The sequence below is a fragment of the Centroberyx gerrardi genome, chromosome 6 (genome assembly GCF_048128805.1).
Source record: "Centroberyx gerrardi isolate f3 chromosome 6, fCenGer3.hap1.cur.20231027, whole genome shotgun sequence".
Lineage (NCBI taxonomy): Eukaryota > Metazoa > Chordata > Actinopteri > Beryciformes > Berycidae > Centroberyx > Centroberyx gerrardi.
The window spans coordinates 25424028-25447850 of record NC_136002.1 but is presented as its reverse complement, the minus strand read 5'-3'; the positions used below and the strand labels follow the sequence as shown (position 1 = coordinate 25447850).

General features: G+C 40.3%; 1 protein-coding gene across 8 annotated transcripts; it reads left to right on the top strand.

Moving 5' to 3' along the window:
• The first annotated feature begins 219 nt into the window (after positions 1-219).
• dclk1b (doublecortin-like kinase 1b) lies at positions 220-20422 on the top strand. 8 transcript variants are annotated; one of them, XM_071924745.2, is made up of 16 exons: positions 220-580; positions 1177-1526; positions 11563-11662; positions 13563-13673; positions 13967-14061; positions 14177-14264; positions 14351-14520; positions 15159-15278; positions 15585-15731; positions 16525-16658; positions 16821-16898; positions 17780-17876; positions 17980-18060; positions 18192-18305; positions 19473-19546; positions 20216-20273. In XM_071924745.2, the coding sequence occupies exons 1-16, from the start codon at positions 220-222 to the stop codon at positions 20271-20273; spliced, it is 2178 nt and encodes a 725-aa protein (XP_071780846.1). The 8 variants fall into 8 exon arrangements, with proteins under 8 accessions (XP_071780846.1, XP_078140251.1, XP_071780848.1 ...); XM_078284125.1 differs by having other exon boundaries at positions 13967-14069; positions 14191-14264; XM_071924747.2 differs by having other exon boundaries at positions 13563-13679; positions 14177-14258.
• Positions 20423-23823: the final 3401 nt, after the last annotated feature.

Here is a 23823-nt window from a genome sequence, read left to right as displayed (position 1 = left end):
AATGGGTGTGACATGTTACTTCATAATCTGTGTGCCAGTATACCACCAGCAGCAGCAGCAGCATCAAAGTGTGCATCAGTCTGTATAAGACATGTAAGCAACTAGACTGACAGAGAGCCTAATTGTGCTAAATGTACTCTGCAAGTTCCAGTTAAAGAGCTTATTCAAATAGCAATCTCTCTCCTTTTATTATTTAGGGTGTAATAGCATTGCACAGTCATGGAGCTGGAGCACTTTGATGAGCGGGACAAGGCTCAGAGATACACCCGGAGGGGCTCCAGAGGGAACGGGCTCCCCAGTCCCACTCACAGCGCTCACTGTAGCCTGTACAGAACCAGGACGCTGCAAGCACTGAGCTCAGAGAAAAAGGCCAAGAAGGTTCGCTTCTACCGCAACGGGGACCGCTACTTCAAAGGGATTGTGTATGCCATTTCTCAGGAGAGGTTTAGGTCCATAGATGCCCTCCTGGTCGACCTCACAAGATGTCTGTCAGACAATGTCAACTTGCCCCAGGGGGTGCGGACCATATATTCTGTTGATGGGATGACGAAGATCACCAACATGGATCAGTTGGTGGAAGGTAGGCAGTGTTCCTGAGTAGGTGTAGGGTTGCCTTGGATTTTCTTTATATTGAGTAATGTAAGGTCAAATAAGTCACAAACTCCACCAAACCTATCCAACCCCTTCAGATCTAAACAGTGCAGGATTTCCCCAAGCCTGTATGTATGCTGTAGGACAGTGAATCTCAACCTTTTTCATATGAAGGACCCCTTATTTAGTACACATTAAAGCCACAGACCCCTAACTTGATGAGAATTTGTCTCTCAGACCCAAATCTGAGAATATTTTTAGTGTTGGATATAATTTTGCCCAGAATTCCAAGACTATCTGTATTGTAGTAAAATAGTCATTCTTCTACATTCTCTAATTGTGTTAACTTCTTGTAAATGAATTAATGCTGAAGTTTAACAATTCATCAGTTTGTTGGGGACCCCCTGGAACCCCCTCAAGGACCCCTGGTGGTCCCCGGACCCCCACGTTGAGAACCACTGCTGTAGGATAGATTTAGTCTGTTATACTATTCTGTAATCTGTCCTTTTATCTCCAAGCAAGAGTGATATAACTCATATTTGTGGGTCAGTATGAACCCTGTTAATGTGTCTTGCTTGTCTGCAGGAGAGAGCTATGTTTGTGGATCCATAGAGCCGTACAAGAAGCTGGACTACACAAAGAATGTAAATCCCAACTGGGCGGTTGGAGCGAGGACTGCGGCTGCGACGGCCCGCGCCCCTACGTCCCTTGGCAGTGGCAAGGCCGGACCCCCAGAAACTAGGGAGGGCAAGGACTTCATTAGACCCAAACTGGTGACCATTGTCCGCAGCGGAGTAAAGCCTCGCAAGGCCGTACGGATCTTGCTCAACAAGAAGACGGCCCACTCCTTTGAGCAGGTCATGACTGACATCACAGACGCCATCAAGCTGGACTCTGGAGTGGTGAAAAGGCTGTATACTCTGGATGGCAAGATGGTAAGTGTTAAATGATCATTCTTGATGGTGAAATGTAGGAACTCCTGTCATCCCATTATTCAGACTTATGAATTTTCTCCTATACATTCTCTACCTGGAAACATTCTTTGACCCTGGAAAGGCCATGAGTCTAAGATAAAAACCAAAAAGCTCTCAATTGAACGGGATAAATACAATTATAAGTACTGTTTCCTTGTGTGATTTTTAAAGTCCAACAACACTGGTTTGTGCAGAAAGTGGATCAAGGAAAAATCATGGATATTTCAATTTAAAAATACAAAACATAACGTCAATTGACCACACTTGGCCTTTCCAGTGTTACTCTTCTGAAAATAAGCGTGTAATACATTATGGCAATTATGGCATTGTGACAGATAACTAGGTGTTGCATATAATATGGTATTATGCATTATGAAGTACACAACCCATATACATTTAAGTTTTACAGATCTATAGCTACTGCATCCATAATAGGTGTTTCCCCATGTTTTTTATATGCAGGTGAATTGATGACTCAGATATACTTTAGCCTGAAATAGTCCCATTGATATTTGTCCTTCCTCTGGCTGCTCATAACTTTCCACTGCTCCTTCTCCTCCCCTCACTCTCAGAGAGGAAACATTAAACATGCTTCCTGCCAGCTGCACACTGCACTCAACCGTGCCATTCAGAGCAAGGCAATGTGGAAAACACAGGAAATAGATTGAAGTTATATCTTACATGCTGGGTAATCTTCTCCCTGTTAAATTGGTTGGGAACAGTGCGTTAAACTGAAATAAGTTCCACTTTAAATTTCAAAAAGTAACCTTCAAGAGTCTTCTCCTCTTTGCCATAAATTTAAGAGACATTAATCCACTTACACAACCCATCTCTGCTTTAATTTGCTCATTTATAGTGTGCATATTCCAAACTAAAGCGCTGAGACTGGATTTTTGGACTTGAAAGTCAAAGGAGAAAGGGTCCAGGAGAACTTCAAAGTGCTTTACTTGTGAGAGTGTGCCATTATTACCCATTCTCCACTACTCTTATTTTTATGGCTCAGAGAAGTAGAAGAGGGAGGAATGCTGTCGTAGGATGAAAGTGAAAAAGCTGCATGACATTTGTGTGCATCTATTCGTGGCTTGGCTGGGTGCAGTTTTCTAGATGTTGTTGGTTATGAAGACAGGGGTATTCTGCTATTTTGGTTTGGATGTTCCCTTCACACCTGTCTTCCCATTGTTGTATTGTTTCTACAATAGGAAGCACAGCACAATGCACAGGAGAGAGCCTAAACATACAGCATTTGCAGTCAACACAGAATAAGGAACCACATGGATTTAGCAAAGTGACTGAATGATGCTTTGATTTTTTAGAAAAAAATACAACTTTCTCTCTGAAATATGAAGGAATCTGTTCTATTTTTCGCCTCACGTCTCTGTGGATCGCTTCCTTGCCCAGGGAGACTCAGTCCAATCGGCTTAAAGTCAATTGGGAATGTTTGCTAAATGTATTAAGAGAAATGGGTTTCTAGGACTCCATCTCATATTCCTCCCAAACAGCAGCACAGTATTAAATGGATGTTCACTCCCGTGGTTTCACACATAAGTGAGTTAGTAGCAGGCAAGCAGTCAGACCGGCCTGACACACATATTCCAAAGGTGTTTCATGAGCCTGCCTTTTGGATATTATTGCCATTATATGGGATAGGGTTTATGAGGTCTTTCCTTTATGCTGGGGCTGATAAGGTTGTGTAATAACTGAGTGACGACGCTACCAATTGTCAGAGCAATTAAGTTACAAAAAATGTAGAAGTGTTCAGCTCTTTAACTACACCTAACTCTCACCTCCCCTCTATATTGGTATCCTTATCGCAAAATATAATGAGTTTTTTTTTCTCCCTCTGATGGTTTCTATGGTGACATGGTTTCCTGAGCTGGTTGCTAAGGAACAGCCTCTGCGGCAGAGCGGTGCAGTAGTGATGTCAGGACTGTAGGTGTAGTGTGAGAGGGCTCATAGATGCAGCGCTCGGTCTGTCAGCTTTATTATACACATGGCGGCAAGATGGAGCACATGGCCGAGCTATAATCCCAGGATGGTACTCGCCCATAACGCCAATAATTTTTGCTGTGTAGGGGGAACAGTTGGTGCTTTTCACACCCAACACTTCAAAATCTGTTTTTACATATCATCTAATACACATTTTTTAGAAATACAGATTGTTCAATAAAGCATAAACAGACATTAAGTTGAAATGGATAAAACGTGGATCTCGATACAGTAGGGCTGCTGTGTGAAAGTGAAATATTAAAATACTCATATCTATAGGCATTGCACAGCATTTGTCTGTCACGCAGTAACTGCACAATATCATTGCTTTAATGTTGTGTACTTTCTAATAAGCTGTTGAACTGGGTGCCTGGCAGTGCAGTTCTGTGCTCTACTTTTCATGCTTTTTGTGGTCATGCTGTGACTCCAGATGGCCAAATAAACACCATCCTTTGGCATCAAGAGGTCCTGCTTTCATGGGTCTTACCCTTTGCTAAGTGACCTGCCTGCACTTTTGGTCCAGAGACAAAAAAATGTACTGTCTGTTTGGAAACTTAATTAATTCTAGCAACTTTGGTTTATAACTGTGATTTAATCTCTCAGTAACATTTCAAAACAGAACCATCTGATTAGGTTAAATGTTTTACTGAAAAAAGTATAAATGCTTTGTTGCATGGATTCCTGATTATATTCTCATTCAGTCACACTTTTTTCTCTGATTGTGCTACAATAACAATAGCTACTAGGTCATATCTGTGACGTTTGCTCATTTATATGTATTTTGGGCTGTACTGTGCCATGATTCTGTTAGAGGACGGCTGTTCAGTAGCCCTGCTGGATGGCTGGGGCTCCTCCATACTGCCGAGTCACTCTGTAATGGTGCTCAGCCATAAAGGAGAGAGGGAGAGAGAGAGTCAGAGGGATAGGATCAACCTGGCCAAACGGGACAGGATACAGTCTGTTGTGCTGGTTCAGGAGACAAAATTCAGTCTGCACTATGTTAAACCTCAAATTTGTTGTATTATAAGACTGTATTGCTCCATTGTCTGTTATCTACATTAAAGAAAGAAACATAAGCTTGGAGAGAGACAGACAGAAACAGACACCCTGCGGGAAAAGCCCTTTGAGGCGAGGAAACATGCCATGGCCTGGTGTGATCCTCCTGTTGTGTGTGGGATGGAGCTGAGAGTATTTACATGACTGAGTAGGTCTGAGGAGACTTAGCCCATGGCATTCCAATCCCCACTGTAATGGATATGGCTCGGTGCTGTAATTGTATTATGCACACCGCTAACTTCCCTGTGTATGAGAGTCAATGCTTCTTGTTGAAATAGATGTCAGCATTCACCCGAGGACAGGCTCTGGCTTGACATCAATGCACGGGAGCGGGGGCTTCATTCTCCACGGTACAATTATGCATCACTAGATGTGATAAATACCCCCATTCATGCTTTAGAAATGAGATGCAGAGGGGAAGCGGTTATGAGATTGATGTTGCCCTGTGTGTCAGACGGCAGCACCTAACTTCTGGTTTCCAATCAAATCCTTCTTGTTGACCTTGACTGTGCCATTTGCTGCTTTGGCCTGAGCGTGCCCACAATGAATCTCTATCGGTTTACACTCATACCACAGATGTCACTGATGCATGCTGGCTGTTTGGCTGCTTAGAAAATCACTTACCTTCCATAAAAAGGAATAACACTTCAAATTTTTGGATTTCTCCTGTAATCCAGTAACTCTAACCCTATTAACACAAAGGTAGGCGCCCTATTTTAAGAAACCTCTTAACCTCCAACTCTGTAAAACTGTAACACAAAGCCTGTAATGACATACTGTAACTGATACTGCATTCAAAGCTTTTTCTTTCACAATGGAAAGACTTTAACTACCTATTTGTACCTATGGAACATCTTGTATTACATGCAATGCAGCCTTTCTTTATCCTTACTAAAAAGAATGCTATTTAATGGAGCGAAATTGATTATGTGCTGTGTTTGCTGTTGATATATCATGGTAAAAGCTTGTTTTGAAACCCCTCACTGTAACGAAAGGAAAGGAATGAATAAGGATGAAGGAGACAGGGAGGATGTCTGGCTTCCCTCTCACCTGCTGCTGCATGGCTGTTAAACATTGAGCAGAGACTTGCTCAGTGTTCTGCTGCACTTGGTTTAGAGAAGAAGTTCTCCTCTCTGAAAGACTAATCATCATGCAAGAGCTTAAGTGGAAGTTGCTGTTAATACTGAATACAGGTTTCATTTTCTTTGCATTGTTATTGAAATTTTACGGTATTGTCAATGTCAACTGACATACTGAGCTACAGTATGTTTGTTGGAAAGGGCTGGGCAATAATTCAATATAATCGTTTATTGTCTTTCAATGGAATCATATTGTGATTAAAATGATGATACTGAATTATCGTGATACACAATTTTGCTGTTTACAGAATTCTGCTGTTAATGATAAAAAAATAAGTAAAATCTCCCATGAAACGAGATCTGAGACAAATAAGGGGATATTATTTGAAGATGAATAGTTTTATCATACTTTATGAATATCAATTTGACAATGATTAATTTGACTGATCAATTTGACATCAATGATATGTTGGCAGATGTTATATCTATCAAAATGATTTTTATGATTATTGTGATATTAATTTTGGTCATATCACCCAACCATATTGGAAAGTGGTTGGAAGCTGGTGTTTTCTTTGTTTTGGAAAGTCAAACATTGTGTAAGGTCAGTTGTTGTTGGAATCGTTGTAGGCTAAATATAACACCTCACAGACGAGCAGTGTAATTATGAGCGCTGGAAATGTGTGGGCTATACAGACTAGTATGTGTTTTAATGAGGGCTTGAGCGCTAGGTGTGTCTTTATGGAGCTGTACATCAGTTCAGTGCTGACTTGCACTTGTGAAGCCGAACATTACTCATGGCATTGCAGCAGCTGCAGTTACGTCGTGGCTTCCTGTATCAGACCTAGTTTGCATCTTTCATATTTGGCTAATGCTCCATGTATGCTGATATTTTGATGAATGTGTTTGTTTACATCTGTCTTACCAAAGGAATATATACCATAGCATTAGTCACATTGAGAGACGAGCCCTTCCTCTTTCTACTGCCCATTCTTCTGAGCATGCTCACATAGAAATATGGTAAAAAAAAAAAGGTATTTGCCCCAAATAATGGACTGCTGAAAAAGATCTCTGTCTTAATAATGAATGACTGCAATGTACACACAGTGAGGCATGTCCTGAAACTACATTATAGCAGCTCACATAAAATGAATTAGAACCATTTGGAAATGACGTGAAGATGAGTCATTGTTTCTCCCTGACATGCTGAGTGACTGGCTGCTGTGTTCAGTCTTGCACTTGAAGGGGAAGATTCAGCACCCCGGACAGCTCCACCTGTCTACTGGTGGTGTTTTTTTTTTTTTTTTTTAAACTCAATAACACCAGGCTTGTGTGTTTTGTGTATGGCTCAGATTGATTAGTCTCTATAGCGTCTATACCTCCTCCTGTGTTTCCCTTGGACTGAGTTTCAGCAGCCATGCTTGTGCTTGCAGAAATCACAGATAAAACCCCGACGATCAATATTTGCACGGGATGCTCCTGGGAGGGAGTGTGTTTGTGTGTATGTGTGTGTGTGTGCGCGTTAGGGGGAGGGTAGGCCTGATGGAGCTGCTGTGTCACTGAGCCAGCAGGCATAAGTGATCAATATAGAGCAGGCCAGATGCAGTCACTCCACAGCACATTCATGATTCTGCTAGTTATGCTGTTTCTGCATGAATTTGGTATCTTATTTCCAAGATGGATAGCAAGTTTGACGCTTACTTTGAACATTAAATGATGGTTGTTGCAATTCAGAATTAATGGGGAGTGGCTCTGAAATAAATGAGCTCTTGCTGGAACAATATTTTAGCAGATGTAATATGTTTTGAGCAGACTCTGTTGTTGTTAAATGAGGAACTCCATCCTTGATTAGAGTTTGTCGGTCCAATGCAGCCTCTCACTGTAGCCATTGTCTGCCCTCTAAATCTGAGGTCTTGATCCTTTTGTAGAGTACTTTTTTAAAGTATTATTATGTAGTATTATGTTTGCCTTTATTAGACAGCAGAGAAAGAGAGGGATGACATGTGCCAAAGGTTCAAGGCTGGATTTGAACCCAGGACATCACATATTCAATGTTATGTAGTGTTTGTGTGCAAATTCTTACCTAGACTGATGGTGACATCTTTCTATCCTCTGCAGTTTGTCCAGTACTTAGAATAGGATCTGACAGTGGATTTAAAGCAGCCCTGTCTCTGAGAGACAATAATAATGAGTTATTGTCTCAAACTCAGCTGTGATTCTGTCTGGTTTCCTTGGCGACGGCTGTGCAGCTCTCTTCCCTTTGGGATCACAGTCTTTGGGAGGGGCAGTGGGGGTAGGGGCAGTTGGGAGTGGGGGAAAGGGACATATTAAGCCTCCCTCGGTGCTCATTGTTTGTTTTTAAATGTTATGGCTGAAATCACAATGACCTCTGGTTGTTGTGAGGTGCATATGCTGCTGGCTCCCCATAAAACAATCCCTTTTTGTTCAGTAGATAGTCCAACATTTCACATATTTGAAAAAGGCTTTAGATGAAGCTCAATATTTTCTTATTTCCTCAGACATAATTACATTATTGACTATCTAAATATATCCAGGCAGATGACAATGATCTCAAATTTACTGTGTTCATTTCTTCTAAAAAAAAATATAAGATTTGTACAGAGAAAAAAAGGATATTTGTATATCATAACTAAAGGAGGGAGATGATAATATTTCATTTAATATATGGTTAATGGGGAGTGTGGTTGGCAGACAGACTGTGGTTGTTTGTTTTTCTGGCCTTGTCTAGATCTCCTGCTCTACTTTGCTCCATGCCTCAGCAGCACTTAAGCCGTCTTGTTAGACTCCTGCTGAACTCTTCATGGTTCTGAATGATGAGACAATTAGAAATGAATGTAGATGTTGAATGTTTTCAATTGACTGTCTTTACGTTTCTCATCAGATATGATATTCATGAGGTTTCTACACATTGTTTATCTGCAACTGTGTGGGGAATAATATTCCTTCTGACAGTAACCTAGTGAGCACTACCTTTTTACTGTTAAAGCATTAAAGGTGATAATCTATAATTCATAATCAGTCATATCTAATGCAATAATTCATTCATGACAAAACAAAATGTCTCATCAATAACTAATGTCAATATAGCATCACTGCTTGATTGACAGTGTTCCTCTCCCTGAGACTGTCTGAGCCGTTTCCACAGTAGAGACATAGGAGCTCTACATCATCTCTCCTGGCACGCTGCTGTAGTTAAGCACATCAATAAGCCTTTTGAGGAGAAGGTCAGGACTCCATCAACATCTTCATTTATTTATGACACTGCATCCATGGAGATGGGCTTCCTCATTAGTGATAGCTGCCGATGCAGCAGCTCAGCCCTCTAGTCTCTCTTTGTAGGAAAGATGTGAGGGGCAACCTTTGTCATTTCTGTGTCTTTTCTGTTATAATGATAAAGGCATATATAATGACCATGTAATGTTAAGAAAACGTTAATTTGTAGTAGCTCTAGTTAATTTGTAACAGCCCACAACTGCCATCCTCTGGCTGATAATGGTAACATCCCACCTCCTACCATTCAACAATCATGTAAAACAATTTCAGTTTTTATTAACAGGTTCAGTTTTTAATAATCATTCATGGGACATCACATGAATGTTATGTATGCTATCACTCAGCATTCACTCTTGATTTTTCGGTTACATAACAGTTATCATGGATTGAGGATCTGGTAGTTTTTCAAAACTACCAGATGGGAACAACAGACTGTTGTTGTGATTGGTTCCCTGAATGGATAACTGGGCTTCAAAACATGCTTTACATGAGTTTATGTGAAATGGTGCAGGACAGGTTTGTGATTTATTTAAACAATTCAATGACAGGCAGATGGTATTATCATCAGTGTTGGGGTCGTTGCTGGAAAAAGTAATAAATTATACATTTGCTTGTTACTTTTCTTAAAAGTAATGAATTACTTCACTTATTACTAAAAAGTAATTTGTTACACTGCTTGTTACATTACTTTACTTTACACCCTAAAATGATTGTGCTAGGCTTACTTGCGTTACCACATTACCAGCAGAAGTATCTAAATAATGAGACACATAATCTTTCTTTTAAGGTTTTTAATAAAGAATAAAGATAGAGCCTACAGCATTAAATTCTGACGTTCCGAGTCGTGTTTACCACTTTGTTGACTCATTCATGTGCGCTCTACTTGTAATTTCAATATTTCCAACATGACTTGAAGGCAGGATAAGAGGAGGGGAATCTTCATAGATATTATGCCAATAAAGGTTATATAGATATAGATTTAGATATAGATAGAGGTTAAAGGGGCAAGTATGTAACACAAGTAACAACCTATCAGTTAGATTAGTAACTGTAATGTGATTACTTAAAAAAAGTAAAGTAAGGCATTACTGTTCCAATTTCAGTAATGTGATTACAGTAACGCGTTACCCCCAACACTATTATCATAGACAGTACTGAATAATATCCAACAGGTTTTAAATTAGCTTTTCTTTTCTTAGTAGTTACCTTAGAGACATTTCCCTTTGCAGCCAGGCTGATACACCAGTAGAAAGAAATGTTAATTCCATTATTCATATGCTGTACACACAGTAGCATTAATTTTCCCTTTGTACTTTGGCCACTTGGAATATGCAAATACAGCGTGTCTGCTCAACTGCAGCCCCCTATGTTTAATGCAGCAGCATTCCTTTGATGGCTTTCTCTATTCCTATTGGTGTTTCAGACTTTCAGAGGTCAGTTATTCAGGCTGTTTTTGACTGTTGATCTATAAAGAGCATCATACACTAGTTGATATTTAGATAATTAGATGGTTGAAGTGTCTTCCTACATGTGACAGATCATGGAAACCATGCGGTCATTAAGTCATTCATTTATAGAAATGTTAGTTCATTGGTCATAGCGAAAATGTTGTTTGGGATCTGTCTGGAAACACTGAATTTCATTACCAGCATTATACCACCCTTCACACTGTATTAACATGGTAGAATATACTGTATATCTGTTGTATTCACAAATGAGAGTGATGAATCATTTATTTTTTTTGTAATGTGTAATTAAATAGTTGAATAGTTGAGTGTTTATTTGAAATAATTAATAAATAATTGTTTCTGTTTTCACTGTCCTAATGAGAAACAAAATATAGATCAGATAATTGCTATTGGCAATTGGAGATATAATCGGAGAGCTCTGCAAATTAATACATTGAAATCTCTCTCGCTCTCTCTCTCTCTCTCTCTCTCTCTCTCTCTCTCTCTCTCTCTCTCTCTCTCTCTCTCTCTCTCTCTCGTGTGTGTGTGTTGGAGGAACCACTTGCCTGATGATTTTAACACACGTCAGCGTGAACCAGCACATTTCATGCAATATATTTTCTATTGATGTCATTGTTGCCATGGTAATGTCATGTTGTCTGGAAATGACATGACTCTCTGAGATGTTTCTGTATTACCGTGGGTGTTGCCCACCGTCTCGCAGGAATGCTTTCTCTTCCGAGACGCCCCAATAAAAGCTGACTGCAGACTGAGAGCAGCATGCGTGTCTGTGCGCTCACTATAAAAAAAATAATCCCTACTCTTTCCATATTCTCTCAATCTTTCTCAGTATGTGTCAGATATTTCAAGTCAATACAGCTATCAAAATTTGGGGGCCACATGTATATTTCATACAATGAACTGAACAGAATTATGTAATATTTGACCCACTAACAAATGGAAAAAGCTGTTTGCTGCAGTTTGATTTAGAGAGAGAGAGATCTCCAGTTTTCCTTGTCCCTGTCAGACACAACCAGCTGAATCGTCCAGAGACAGTGGATACTGTTCAAAATCTTCACGATGTTTTTTTTTGTACTATGACTGACTGACAGAAACATCTCCATCTGTCACCAGGTGTCATCCCTCATGGACTTTTTTGGGGAAGATGATATATTCATTGCGTGCGGCCCTGAGAAGTTCCGTTACCAGGACGACTTCTTGCTGGATGAAAGTGGTGAGTGGGCTCACAGCTGTCCTGTATGTGAGCCTGTGTGGCTCAGTGGGTAGAGCAAAGCACTAACACACTGTCAGGGTTAGAGGTGGTTTCCCACTTGGATCACCCATACTAAAAACTCAATTGTACTGGAACTACTACTGTGTGTACTCTGTGTGCCATTAGGGATGAGACAATAACCAGTATTACTATATATCGTGGTTAAAAAAATTTTATTCATTCATTTTTATTACCGTGACCGCCACAATAACCAGCAACTTCTTGGGAGGCTGAATAGCAAGCGCAAAAAGTTACTATTTTACATAAATATTTTACATATGTTCTACAGTCTTACATTAAAACGTGTTTAAAAAAGAGAAATGTCTTGCTATTGACATGATTATAAATACTAATATAAATAAATAATATAAATACTGCCATTGCAAGTATTTGAAGCATATTACAGTACAGATTTGAAGGTTTTCATCTTCAATTATTGGGATTACATTGTATATCGAGATCATTTTGGCCAAGATAATCTACTAAGAACTAAGAACTAAGTACTAAGAAATCTTCATATCGGCACAGGCCTATGTGCCATGTTACTACTTCTACTACTGCTATTACTACCACTACTACTAGCACTACTACTACTACTTCTCACTTACAGCTAGCCCACACATTCTTTCCAGGAAATGTAATATTGTTACAGTAGAATTTGGGTGCAGTGTCACCCTGCTCTCTCATCATCACACAGTAAAGTCTCCCTTCATCTCTCAGTAAATCCTCAGTGTCAGCCCACTCTAAAAATTTGCCGTGACACGACTCCCCCAGGAGAGCGACGCTATTATCACTCACAGTTTGTGGTGGGCCTGTTGGGGTTTTTTTTGTGTTCCTAGGTCTTCTTCTGGTTCAGGTAAACATGTATTTGGAACTCAGAGCAGCGTTGTTCAGTGCTGCGTTTTTACTAAAACTAAATGCTCCCAAAACTAAATTCATGCTAACCTAGAAAACTTTAAAAGGAGCACATGTGGAAGAGATGTGCAGTTTCAGTAATTTTTACAGATTGTACTCCATTTCCCCCCCCCTCTGTTCCTACATTTTTAGGAGCGCAGTTTCCCCTTAACCAAAAAATTCAGCACAAGCAAAAGATATCTGCAAAAGATATGATTGTGTGTGAGGCAGATAAAAACATATCTTAAGTTTTTTTTTTTTAAGTGACACTATAACATCTTACTTCCACTAATTTGTTTTCTATGTTGGTTTCATGTGTTGTCAAAAACAAAAGAGCTTTTGGCAGATGCATGTGTTCTTTCTTGTCCATGCAGACATGAAATGCAAATGAAAAGTATGAAGATAAATGACTGAAAAGAAATATGAAAAGGGAAATACAATTGTAAAACTGATGACTTAATTATCTAAAAAGTAAGTAGCTAACTGATAAAAATAATTCAAAAACGCATAATGTTACCAGTAATTTGGACAGGATGTGATGAAAAACAAAAAATGAGAAAGAAGGAGTAACTGTTACTATGAATGTCAAACAATTTGAGATTCAGCTGTGATTATACCAGTGCTGCCTCACTTACAGCGGTCAGTTCTTTTGACCGAGTTGCAAACTGATTCTTTGGCTATGAGCTATGTCAATCATCAATAATAATAATAAGTGTCAGACAACATCAAGCTCTCCATAGGCTAGACATGTTAAATACTTACATTGCACTGTGTTACATGTTATACAGGCCTGGTTAGCTCAGTTGAATAGAGTGGGGTTTTCATGTAATCCATTCACATTGTTGACATGTTAGACAGTTAACACTACTGTTGCTGACTGATCAAGGCAGGGTTGCAGATTGTCTAGTATATTATGCAGGTGAAGAGTTGCTGCAGCAGATTGTGTTTTGTTTTACTTTCTCTACAGAGTGCAGGGTGGTGAAGTCCACTTCCTACGGCCGGATCTCCTCCATGCAGGGCCGCTGTTCCCCAAGAGGTGGGGGGGTTTCCCGCAGGAGCAAGTCTCCCTCATCCACTGGTTCAGGTGGCTCTGTGTGTGTGTGTGTGTGTGTGTGTGTGTGTGTGTGTGTGTGTGTGTGTGTGTGTGTGTGTGTGTGTGTGTGTGTGTGGAGACACTAGTTTGTATATCTGAGAGCGATATCTTGACACTTAATTGAACAAAACGTGAATTTGTTGCTCTAAAATTTCACATAATGTCCTTGTAAGATTGTTGTATCTGTACATTATACACAACACACAAAATATACATTTTGGTGTATCCTGCATCATCATTTTGCTGATTGTTTGGCTCCATTTCTCCTGCACTTGCAGCTAATGGGACTGCAGGCAGTCAACTGTCCACCCCTCGATCTGGAAAGTCACCTAGCCCGTCTCCAACCAGTCCTGCCAGCCTCCGAAGACGTCGGGTAAGGAAGTAAACTAAAATAATCTCAGAACGCAAATAATCTTTTCACATGTGGCCCTAATCCTCTTCTGTACGTAGTCATTCTCTCTCTCACTATGACTATCTCTTCTTTCCAGGGATCTCAACACAGCGGCTCGTCCCTCTCTCTAGCTTCTACCAAGGTATGCAGCTCAATGGATGAAGGAGATGGGGCCGGCAGTGAAGGTAAGACCGGGCACAAGACCTAGGTATTTGAAAGTTACTGTTTTCTAGCTACAAAACATGAATCGTCTTTTGGTTTGGCTCTGCAGCGGAGCTCATGGATGAATACCCGTCAGTTCCTGCCTCCATAGCAGAGAGGTACAAAGTGGGGAGGACATTAGGGGACGGAAACTTCGCTGTGGTCCGAGAGTGTGTGGAGAGATCTACTGGGAGAGAGTACGCTCTGAAGATCATCAACAAAGGCAAATGCAGGGGAAAGGTGAGGGCTGCTTCTGCGTAGGCCGACTTTACTTATCACACCACCCAGTTTGGGCCACTTAAATTTATTTTCTATCTATTCAGAAGATACATTTCCACTGAAAGTAATTTACTAATGATAGAGCATTCGTCAGTTGTAGGGGAAAGTTTTATTTTTTTATTTTTTTATTTTTTTAGATTTGCCACTTGCTGCAGAGCTTCTACATGTTAGTTTGTCATTTTGGGGGGGGAAATGTTCACAGACTTAAATTCATTTTGGATGTTTGTTCAGTTTCATTCACATCTGTGGCAGTTACCTGTTCTGGTCAGAAGATGGCGTTATCTCCTCTGTGACTAAAATCTTGGGTCTTGACTTTTGCTGTTTGTGTGATGATGTCATCAGCTGAGCCTAGATGTTGGGAATTATTAGAAATTGTAAATGTACCATTGATAAACTTGGGTCTGATACATTAAGCTGTTGTACTGGTCAGCTTGAAACTAGCACAAAGTTCGTTTTAACTTGTTTCCAGTATTTGTCATGTTCCTGAATTGATTGAAATGAAAACCCTGTAATCTCACATCCCACAGATATACTGTATATGTGTATAACTTATCCTTCTTTTTGGAATATTTGTTGATGTTTTTTTCTTTTTCACCCAGGAGCACATGATCCAGAGTGAAGTGTCGATCCTTCGGCGCGTGAAACATCCCAACGTCGTGCTACTGATCGAGGAAATGGACACCTACAGTGAGCTGTATCTAGTCATGGAGTTGGTTAAGGTACTCTAGTCGTTTGTTCATCCTTTCAAAGAAATGTCAAGCTCAGTTAAATTTCACAGTGGTATTTCATAGGTCATTGGATTTTCTGAGCGATAAACTTTGTTCTGTTCACAAGTCTCTTCTAAACTTTTTTTTTTATCTTGCTTTTTTATCTTAAAAGGATTTTACTGAATGCCTGTTAAAAAACTGGGGTAAAATTTACATTCTAAATCCCCGCCAAAAACTTTTCAGCAGGCAGCGGCTCTTTCACAGCAGTTATAAGCTAGCGTGTAAAGTGATGTTCTTTCACATCCCATCTCTCCCCAGGGTGGCGATCTCTTCGACGCCATCACCTCCTCCAACAAATACACAGAGAGGGACGGCAGCTGTATGCTCTTCAATCTGGCGAGTGCCATCAAGTACCTGCACAGCATCAATATTGTCCACAGAGACATCAAGCCAGAAAACCTGTTGGTACGTGTGAATCTGCGGCATTTAAGTACACCAGGAAGTTATTGATAGGTCTGGGTTATGAAATGGATATTTATTTACTCACACATTTCTCATACAAAAGCCTTTAGGCTCTGACCAAACATACTTTAGAGCTAGTAATATAACATTTGAAAGGGAATGGTGAAGATTTCTGAATTCAGCAGGTGGAAAGAAGTAATTTATTCAGAGCAACTAAGGATGAATCATTCATTTTATTCACTAAAGAGACAATCAGTTAAAAACTATCTGCCTCAGATAGACAATTGTAGCTTTTTGTTCTATTGTCTTTTCATACAAGAATGACTCTGAAATATAAAGTTATATAATAATATATAATAAGATATATAATATTTGTTTATTGAGATTTTTCTTTAAATCAGTACCTGTCTCTCTTATGTAACAGACAGCAGGAGAGACCATCTGTAAATTTGCAATTGCTGTATTTCCCCTTTATCACAGGACAGTTAGAACTCTGAGGCCTGGATTTTTCCTAAAGCGTTCATTCCAAAATATGAAGGTTACCGAATGAATAATAGTCTGTTTTCACTATAATGCAGATGTTGCACAATCCTTCCCCCAGTCTCTAAAGCGCTGCTATTTTTGAACTCTGCAAAGTCTCCCGACTGACACTGTAATCCTAAATTTATCATCACATAGAGCTCATCTTTTCCAGTCGAGTAAACAGGCCACTAATGGGAGCGTTACCACAGTGAATATGAAATGTCGAGCGTTTTGCCCTACTTTCTCACAACTCCTTATTGTGTCTGTAACGCAGGTGTATGAGCACCAGGATGGCAGTAAATCTCTGAAGCTGGGGGACTTTGGCTTGGCTACTGTGGTCAACGGGCCCCTCTACACTGTGTGTGGGACCCCCACCTATGTAGCACCAGAGATCATTGCTGAGACGGGGTGAGTCGGAGAGACAAAATTATTAGGACATTTGCTGTGGGGAATAAAGTGAGAAATTATCATAATCCCAATCAAAAACAAAACATTGCCTGCTGCAGTGATTGAGTGCTATTAGCTGATGTCTTTTGTCTGCCTGCCTGATGTGTTTCCCTTCAATTACAGATACGGCCTCAAGGTTGACATTTGGGCAGCTGGTGTCATCACTTACATACTGCTGTGTGGCTTCCCTCCTTTCCGTGGGTACGTGTTCCTGTATTCGGGGCTATATTTTGGAATGACAGCTCATTGTTATGAGTATAGGGAGCTTCATAGGTAGCGTCTATTTTAAGGTATTGCACTGCAAAAACTGACAGACTTGTTAAGTTATTTTATCTTGTATTCAGACTTATCAAGCTTATTTTAGGATTTTTTTTTAGTGAAATCATCTTACTGCACTGGCAGATAATTGTACCGGTTTCAACAAATTTCACTTTTTTCAGGATAATGTAACTTGTTTCAGGACATTTACTTGGTAAAAGTGAAACTGTCTTGGAGAAAGTTTCTTGTTTCAAGATTTTCTTCACTGTTTTATGGTGATTTCTTGAAAGAAGTCATATTGGCATGTATCAAGTGAAATTTACTGAAACCAGCAAGATTATCTGCCACTTGTTTCAGGACATTTACTTGGTAAAAGTGAAATTGTCTTGGAGAAAGTTTCTTGTTTCAAGATTTTCTTCACTGTTTTATGGTGATTTCTTGAAAGAAGTCATATTGGCATGTATCAAGTGAAATTTACTGAAACCAGCAAGATTATCTGCCAGTGCAGTGAGATAATTTGACTAAAATATTGCAAAATAAGCTTGACAGGTCTGGAAACAAGATAAAATCACTGGGACAGCTTGTAATTTTTTGCAATGGGTCTAATTTCTTCTCCAAATGTTCCACTGGAATAGTTGTACCTTTATATCATGAAGGAGTTCTTGCTTAATCTTGTGGCTGCTTATGGTATACCATTAAATTAAAATCCAATATCTGGACTTTTTTAGCTTGTGCTGTGTTGGTTTGCAGAAGGGTTAACGTTATTTGAATAATGATTAAACTTCTCCATAATAAAATACCGTTTTGGTTCTTTATTTCTCCAGCAGTGGTGAAGATCAAGAGGTGCTCTTCGACCAGATTTTGATGGGCCAGCTTGATTTCCCCTTACCGTACTGGGACAATGTGTCTGACACTGCCAAGGTCAGTGGCTGGAAACGCTGTCTTTATCGTTGATGTGCTGGTTATCTGTCTCATGCTGCAGTATTTGACTTGTCTACTCACGGCTTACATGTCTTTTCTTTAGGCGCTCATCACTGGAATGCTGCAGGTAGAGGTGGATCAGAGGTACACAGCTCTGCAGGTGCTGGATCATCCCTGGGTCAATGTAAGTTCAGCATGACAAAGCCAGTCCTTTCACCAGAGTTACCTGTGCGCATACTAGTAACAGTATGAAAGGATATGCAGTGTGGTTACAGCGGGTTGAGTTGCTGAGGCCTCGTTCTGCTTGTTCTCCAGGATGAAGGTGTGTCGGAGAACGAGCACCAGCTGCCTGTGGCTGGGAAGATCAAGAAGCACTTCAACACCAGGCCCAAGCTGAACAGCACCGCAGCAGGAGTATCAGTTATCACAGTAAGGACTGACCTGCACCCCGCCACACACTAGCGCTGCGTGTAACTCTCTCAGTGGATTACATTTGGGCTCTTTTAAGCTGCGACCAACAGCTAGTGTGAGTCACTCTGTCGGTCGGCCTGAAAAAAGGTAAAACTCTGCTGTGCATGTGCCATTGTGGGAGCTTATAAAGACTCTATGAGCCTGATAAGTGTGTCACTATGATTTTAGCTTGGTTGGTAAATCATAGGTTTGCCATGCCAGAGATCCCGGGTTCTCGAGTGTGTTGATTTAGCAGTACCTTTTTTTTTTTTTGTTTGTTTTTTTTTGTTTTTTTTTGTTTTTTTTCATGCATGCTGGCTTTCCCAAGCACCAAGCTCGTCGCAGCTTATCACGAATTCTGTGCTTGCTTGTGAATATTCTGCAGTTATGATGCTTTTGGATTTCATTAAAAATCATTTGATTTAAGCTGAAGCTAGCTTGGTCAGCTTTACACAACAGCAAATTAATATCTTGAATCCATTTGCTTTTCTTTGTTTAATCTTCTGCGGTCTCACTTAGCAGCCGATTCAAATTTCTGTGTCTTCCATTGACTTTTCTCATGTCAGCTCTACCTCATTGTCAGCCCATCCATCCGCTTCTTGCTGCCAGGTCTTCCTCTGTGTGCTCTGGCCTCTCCTCATCCTCCTCTCTGTTAGGACTGTCAGCACCGTTGTCAGGAGCCCCACTTTATCGATCATATGATATATTGTTGTTCTACAATGAATAGACTTAGGTAAATATGATTTCTTGGCCATTTCAGAACTGGGCTAGCTTCTTACAGTTTTGCAGAAAGACAACTAACTTCTACTCAGGGTCACACCCCCTATAATTTATCTTTTACTGGTTGCCATTCGTGGGAAGAATCTGTTACATTCTTGTACATTGCTCATCGCTAGCTTCTTGATTTACTTTGCAGGTAAAAGCAGGCATTAAGCTGTCACTTGCCAAACTGAAGTATTTCTCTTTGACATTTCACAGAACTTCAGTTGACAGTGAAATGACTTCTTTTATCTGCCAGTTTTTTTTCTTCCCATTAGAACAGTGTAATAGTTCAAGTTTAGAGCTGAACGCCTTTGTGCAAATGAGGTCAGTGATGCTTTAAGTTCAAGGTGATCCACTGAGATGCACTCGTCTCTCTCCGCTCAGCTGGACCAGGACTTTTCCATCCAGAGGTCAGGGTCTTTGGACCACTACCAGCATCCAGGATTGTACTGGATAAGGTATGACACAGTGTAGTGCTAACATGCGGTGCTTCCATGGCAACGTGCTGGCAGTCTCCATCCCCCATCCCGCAAAGGGCTGACCCATCGCCCCTGAGTGAACCCCTGTCCACTCATGCTTCACCCTTCTCTACCTCATTAGCAGAACCACCATTTAATCACGTTGCCCGCTTTGTTCATCTCACCAATGCTGTGGCCATTTCTTCTCTCATCTGGTTGTGCAGTTCACTGTACTGTATACTCATTGTGCATTGACAAGCAATGCATCCATGATGCCAACTGCATTCTAGGATGCATGATGCATATTGAGTAAACAGGGTTTTGTTTACAGCTCCACCAGATGGGTGTGTTTTGTTTCTTTATAATCGGTGTCGTCACCGACATTGGATGTCACGCACCTGAGTTAGTGTAGCCTTTATTGCCTCTTGTTGTTGCTTTTCCTGGTTTTGTTGTGTGCGCTGCACTAGTTTGCTGTGTCATAGGCAGAAGTTAATTGTTCTGGAGAGGAGTAGTGGGGCAAATGCAGCTTTTCTGACTGACACCACAACTGCATGCTCATCTAACATTATATTCACCAAAGTGCCTCAGCGGTGGTTAAGTTGAAAGCCCTCCTCATCTTTGTGGCCTTGTGGAGAACCTAACGGTTGCTACTGTGTCACCCTCCCTCAGAACACCCCACTTGATAAGGAGAAGCAGGTTTTCCGTCGAAGACGCCACCAGGATGTGAGGTCCTCGCCCCGGGCCCCACAGAGCCTCGGTGCCAGCGCCGCCCACAGAGCCAACCCGGGCCTCTCCCCTGCTGAGTTCACCTCCGAGTCTGAGGACTATTCCCCGGGCTCGGCCGACACCGTCCGCTCCCCCACTTCCCCCTTCTAGCCGCCTACATGAGGCCACAGCGCCGTCCACCGCTCTAGGGAAGAGTGGTGCGGCGGAAGAGGGAGAGGAAAATGGAAAGAAGGCTTAAGAACCAACACTGGGTTCAGTCAAATGACTTGGACGTTGACAGACCGCACACTTCCCTGTAACCACTGCAGTGAGTTGGAACGTCATAGTGCTTTCATTTTGGTGACAGAATAAATTAATCTGAGTCAGGGACAGACTAGGTTGTGGATCAGCTAAGTGCTGCTGACCTGAATATACTCTAAGAGCATGCTGAGGCAAAAAAATAATAATAATACAGGGTTTTTTTTCAAGATGCCACCCAACGTTTTAGGCCTTATTTCTTTACAGCAAGCACTGGTCCATTGCAGTACACTGGAGCCCTCTAGTGGTGAATATTGTATACTGCAGGAGAGCCAACCTGCTACATGAGGCACTTCACCTAAGTTTAATGGAAAGTGTAAAGCTGTCCGTTGAAATGCAAAACGATGAAACCTTTAGCTTTTTAAAATGTTAATCGTTCTGGTTTGGTAATATGATTTGTTCAGTGCATATTACTAAATCATACAGAGTTAAACACAACACATGACAGCCGACAATAACTCGTTCAAAAACAATAATATTAACAGTGATAGTCACGTTTCTACTGAGTCTGTGCAGTGGTACTTGAGGTTCTGAGGTTCTGGTGCTGGTGTATAAACCTTACACAAACTGTTAAAGAGCACTTAAGAAACTGTCAAGACATGCTGCTATATTGTACCATAAGCATTATCTGTACCATAAGCACTGGTTGTGTCTTTCCATAGCCCTGCCTCGTGAAGAGAGTCTAACGTATGGCTGTTGATGGTGCAGCTCACTTAACTGATATCTGTCCTGACAGAAAGGAGGACTAGTGGAAGAGTGGTTTTCTTAGGTGTTTGTGAGAGTGTGGATTTTACTCGGCGGTGGTACAGGTGAATGTCAGTGCTCATGTAGTTGATAGTAGGTGCATGTTTTGAAGCCTTGCCTTGGCACACGTGGATTAAGTGCAATTAGGTGTAACGCCCAATGAGCACAGTATTAAAAACTTCATCCTTAATGTAAGAATGAGTGAGGATGGATCTCTTGCCAGTATTATTGGCAGCTCACTGACACACATCTCTATTAGACAGGGGCAATTATCTCACTGGATTAATTCGTTGTTGAGTAACATGGATTTTTCTCCCTCACACTGAATACAAAAAAACAGTTAAATGACGGTAAACAACAGCAAAGTGCTTCCAGTAAAATCCAATAATACTTGTTCATAGACATTAGGTCATTACTTCTGTTGGACTACTTTTTTTTTTGCAATGATGAGATCGAACTAAATAATGACTAAGAAGAAGTTTTGTCGTTTACTGTATGTACGTCCTCCGACCACTTCATGTATTGGTTCATGTATTACTCACAGAAATAATGTCCACCCGACTCCGACTACTCATAGATACAAATGTGTTTTTCCCTCCGTCAGCTGCTGTAACCTGCATGTGTGTTAATATGCGTCCTAAATCAGTTATTCTGGTCTCCTACCGTTCGATTTACACCTGTCAGTTTTGAAACCATTTCTATTGTCGGTGTCTTGTTGGATGCAATTCAATTAAGGCAAGTTTTAGTCATACCACAGCTGAGTTGAGAATTGTATATATGTATTTTAAAAGAAATGTAACTTCCCCACCCCACTGACATTCTTTCCTAAAAGGGCTTTCAGGCACAAAAAGACTGGGATCTGGTGATGGCAATTAACTGTGTGACTGGAAGGGAGTAAGCCAAAAAAGCACAAGGAAAGCAGGTCATTATGTTGCTGTAGGGGATGTGTTTGCTTCCTCGAGGCTGTGTCTCTCTCTCCTAACCTTGATAGAAAATATCTGACTAATGTAATTGTCTGTTATGCAGTTTGACAAAATGGCGATCAAATCCTCTCGATTGTTTTGTGAAAGACAACTGGGAATGTCAGTGCTATGTGGAAGCATTTGGAGAATGTTAAATGCTGTAATATATTCATCCATATCCCATTGATGTTAGGACATTATGAAACAATCTGAATGAGAATGAATACCAGTAGTACTTTTCAAGTCATAAGAAAAAACCCGTTGTTATGGTTAAAGCAAACTTCCAACAATGTACTCTGCAAAAAAAAAAAAGAAGCCAAATCTGTGAATAAAAATGATTTACTGAATTTGAGTCTGCAAGCTTATTCTACATGACTTAGATTTAGATTTCTTGGGTCCACTGCATCAGATTTAGACAGTAGGTGGCAGTATAACATAACTACGCAGGATAAAGGTGAACAGACGCCGACCATTCCACATTATTTTCTATAACTCATCTTACAGCAATTCCATAGCTTTCATCTACAGAGCTAGAGTTACACATAGTTTCTGAAAAGCTTGCATTAATACATTGAAGTTTTACATGCAGGCTATATACAAGTAGAAGTAAAATCTCAGCAAGAAATATTCCTGACACAGATTTAATTCATTTTATTAAAAATACAACAAAAAAAATGAAAGCAGTTTAATTTACAGTTATCAATTTGTAGATATTGGCATAAGTTCATGTTACAGCTTCAAACGCATCCTACCTCTTCAGTAGCAACATTATGCAAAAACAACTGGTAATACAGTTAAAATATATAAATCATATAACATATCTTAACAAAATATATTACATGAAATCAAAATGTACTGCCAAATATTAACAGAAAATCATTAATAAAATGATTTTTGTCAGCAATTCAAAATAAACGTTTTAAATTCACAATAATGGAAATGAGTATACAGGAAAGTAAAGTAGACCCGGAGCCTTCAGTGCCTCCTAGCATGCAAAACTTCGGCTTTGGGTATAGAGAGCGATGTCTTGTAGCACCGCCAGAAAATCAAACTGCAAACTCAAAACCTATTTGCATATTTTTGTTCATTTACGTTGTCAGCTCACAGCGACTGACGTTTTCTTAATTCTGCAATTAAATGTGGATACAATATTTTTCATATCACCAAAAATAGACCACGATAATTTTTGGAATACTCCATCCTGTTTATCATTAGACCGTATGTTTTATCTCTCAGAGCTGAAAGCCTCCCTCGGGCTTTACCAGCTACCAAGTCATAATATTGCTTACCATTGCATGGTGTTACAGCATAAATTGGTGTTCATGAGTTCACAGATCTAAAATGGACGAGCAAAAATTCTGTGCAAAAACTGGTTAATTGAAATACAGCTAACTGTGATGCACAAGTAACAGTAATAATGATGTTTGTAGTACTGAGGAGAATGTCTTGGGAAATGACACTTCCTTCTATAAAAGGTCTTGCAGCTCTACCACAAACACAAACGCCTTAACAGTCATGAGATACTGTTCACCAAGTTTCATATTTAAT

Bases quoted from the DNA above. Each gene is read 5' to 3' on its own strand.
- dclk1b (XM_071924740.2), top strand. From the start codon at position 220: ATGGAGCTGGAGCACTTTGATGAGCGGGACAAGGCTCAGAGATACACC. The intron at 1,527-11,562 runs GTAAGTGTTAAA...ATCTGTCACCAG, and splicing joins ATACTCTGGATGGCAAGATG to GTGTCATCCCTCATGGACTT. The intron at 18,061-18,191 runs GTAAGTTCAGCA...CTTGTTCTCCAG, and splicing joins TGGATCATCCCTGGGTCAAT to GATGAAGGTGTGTCGGAGAA.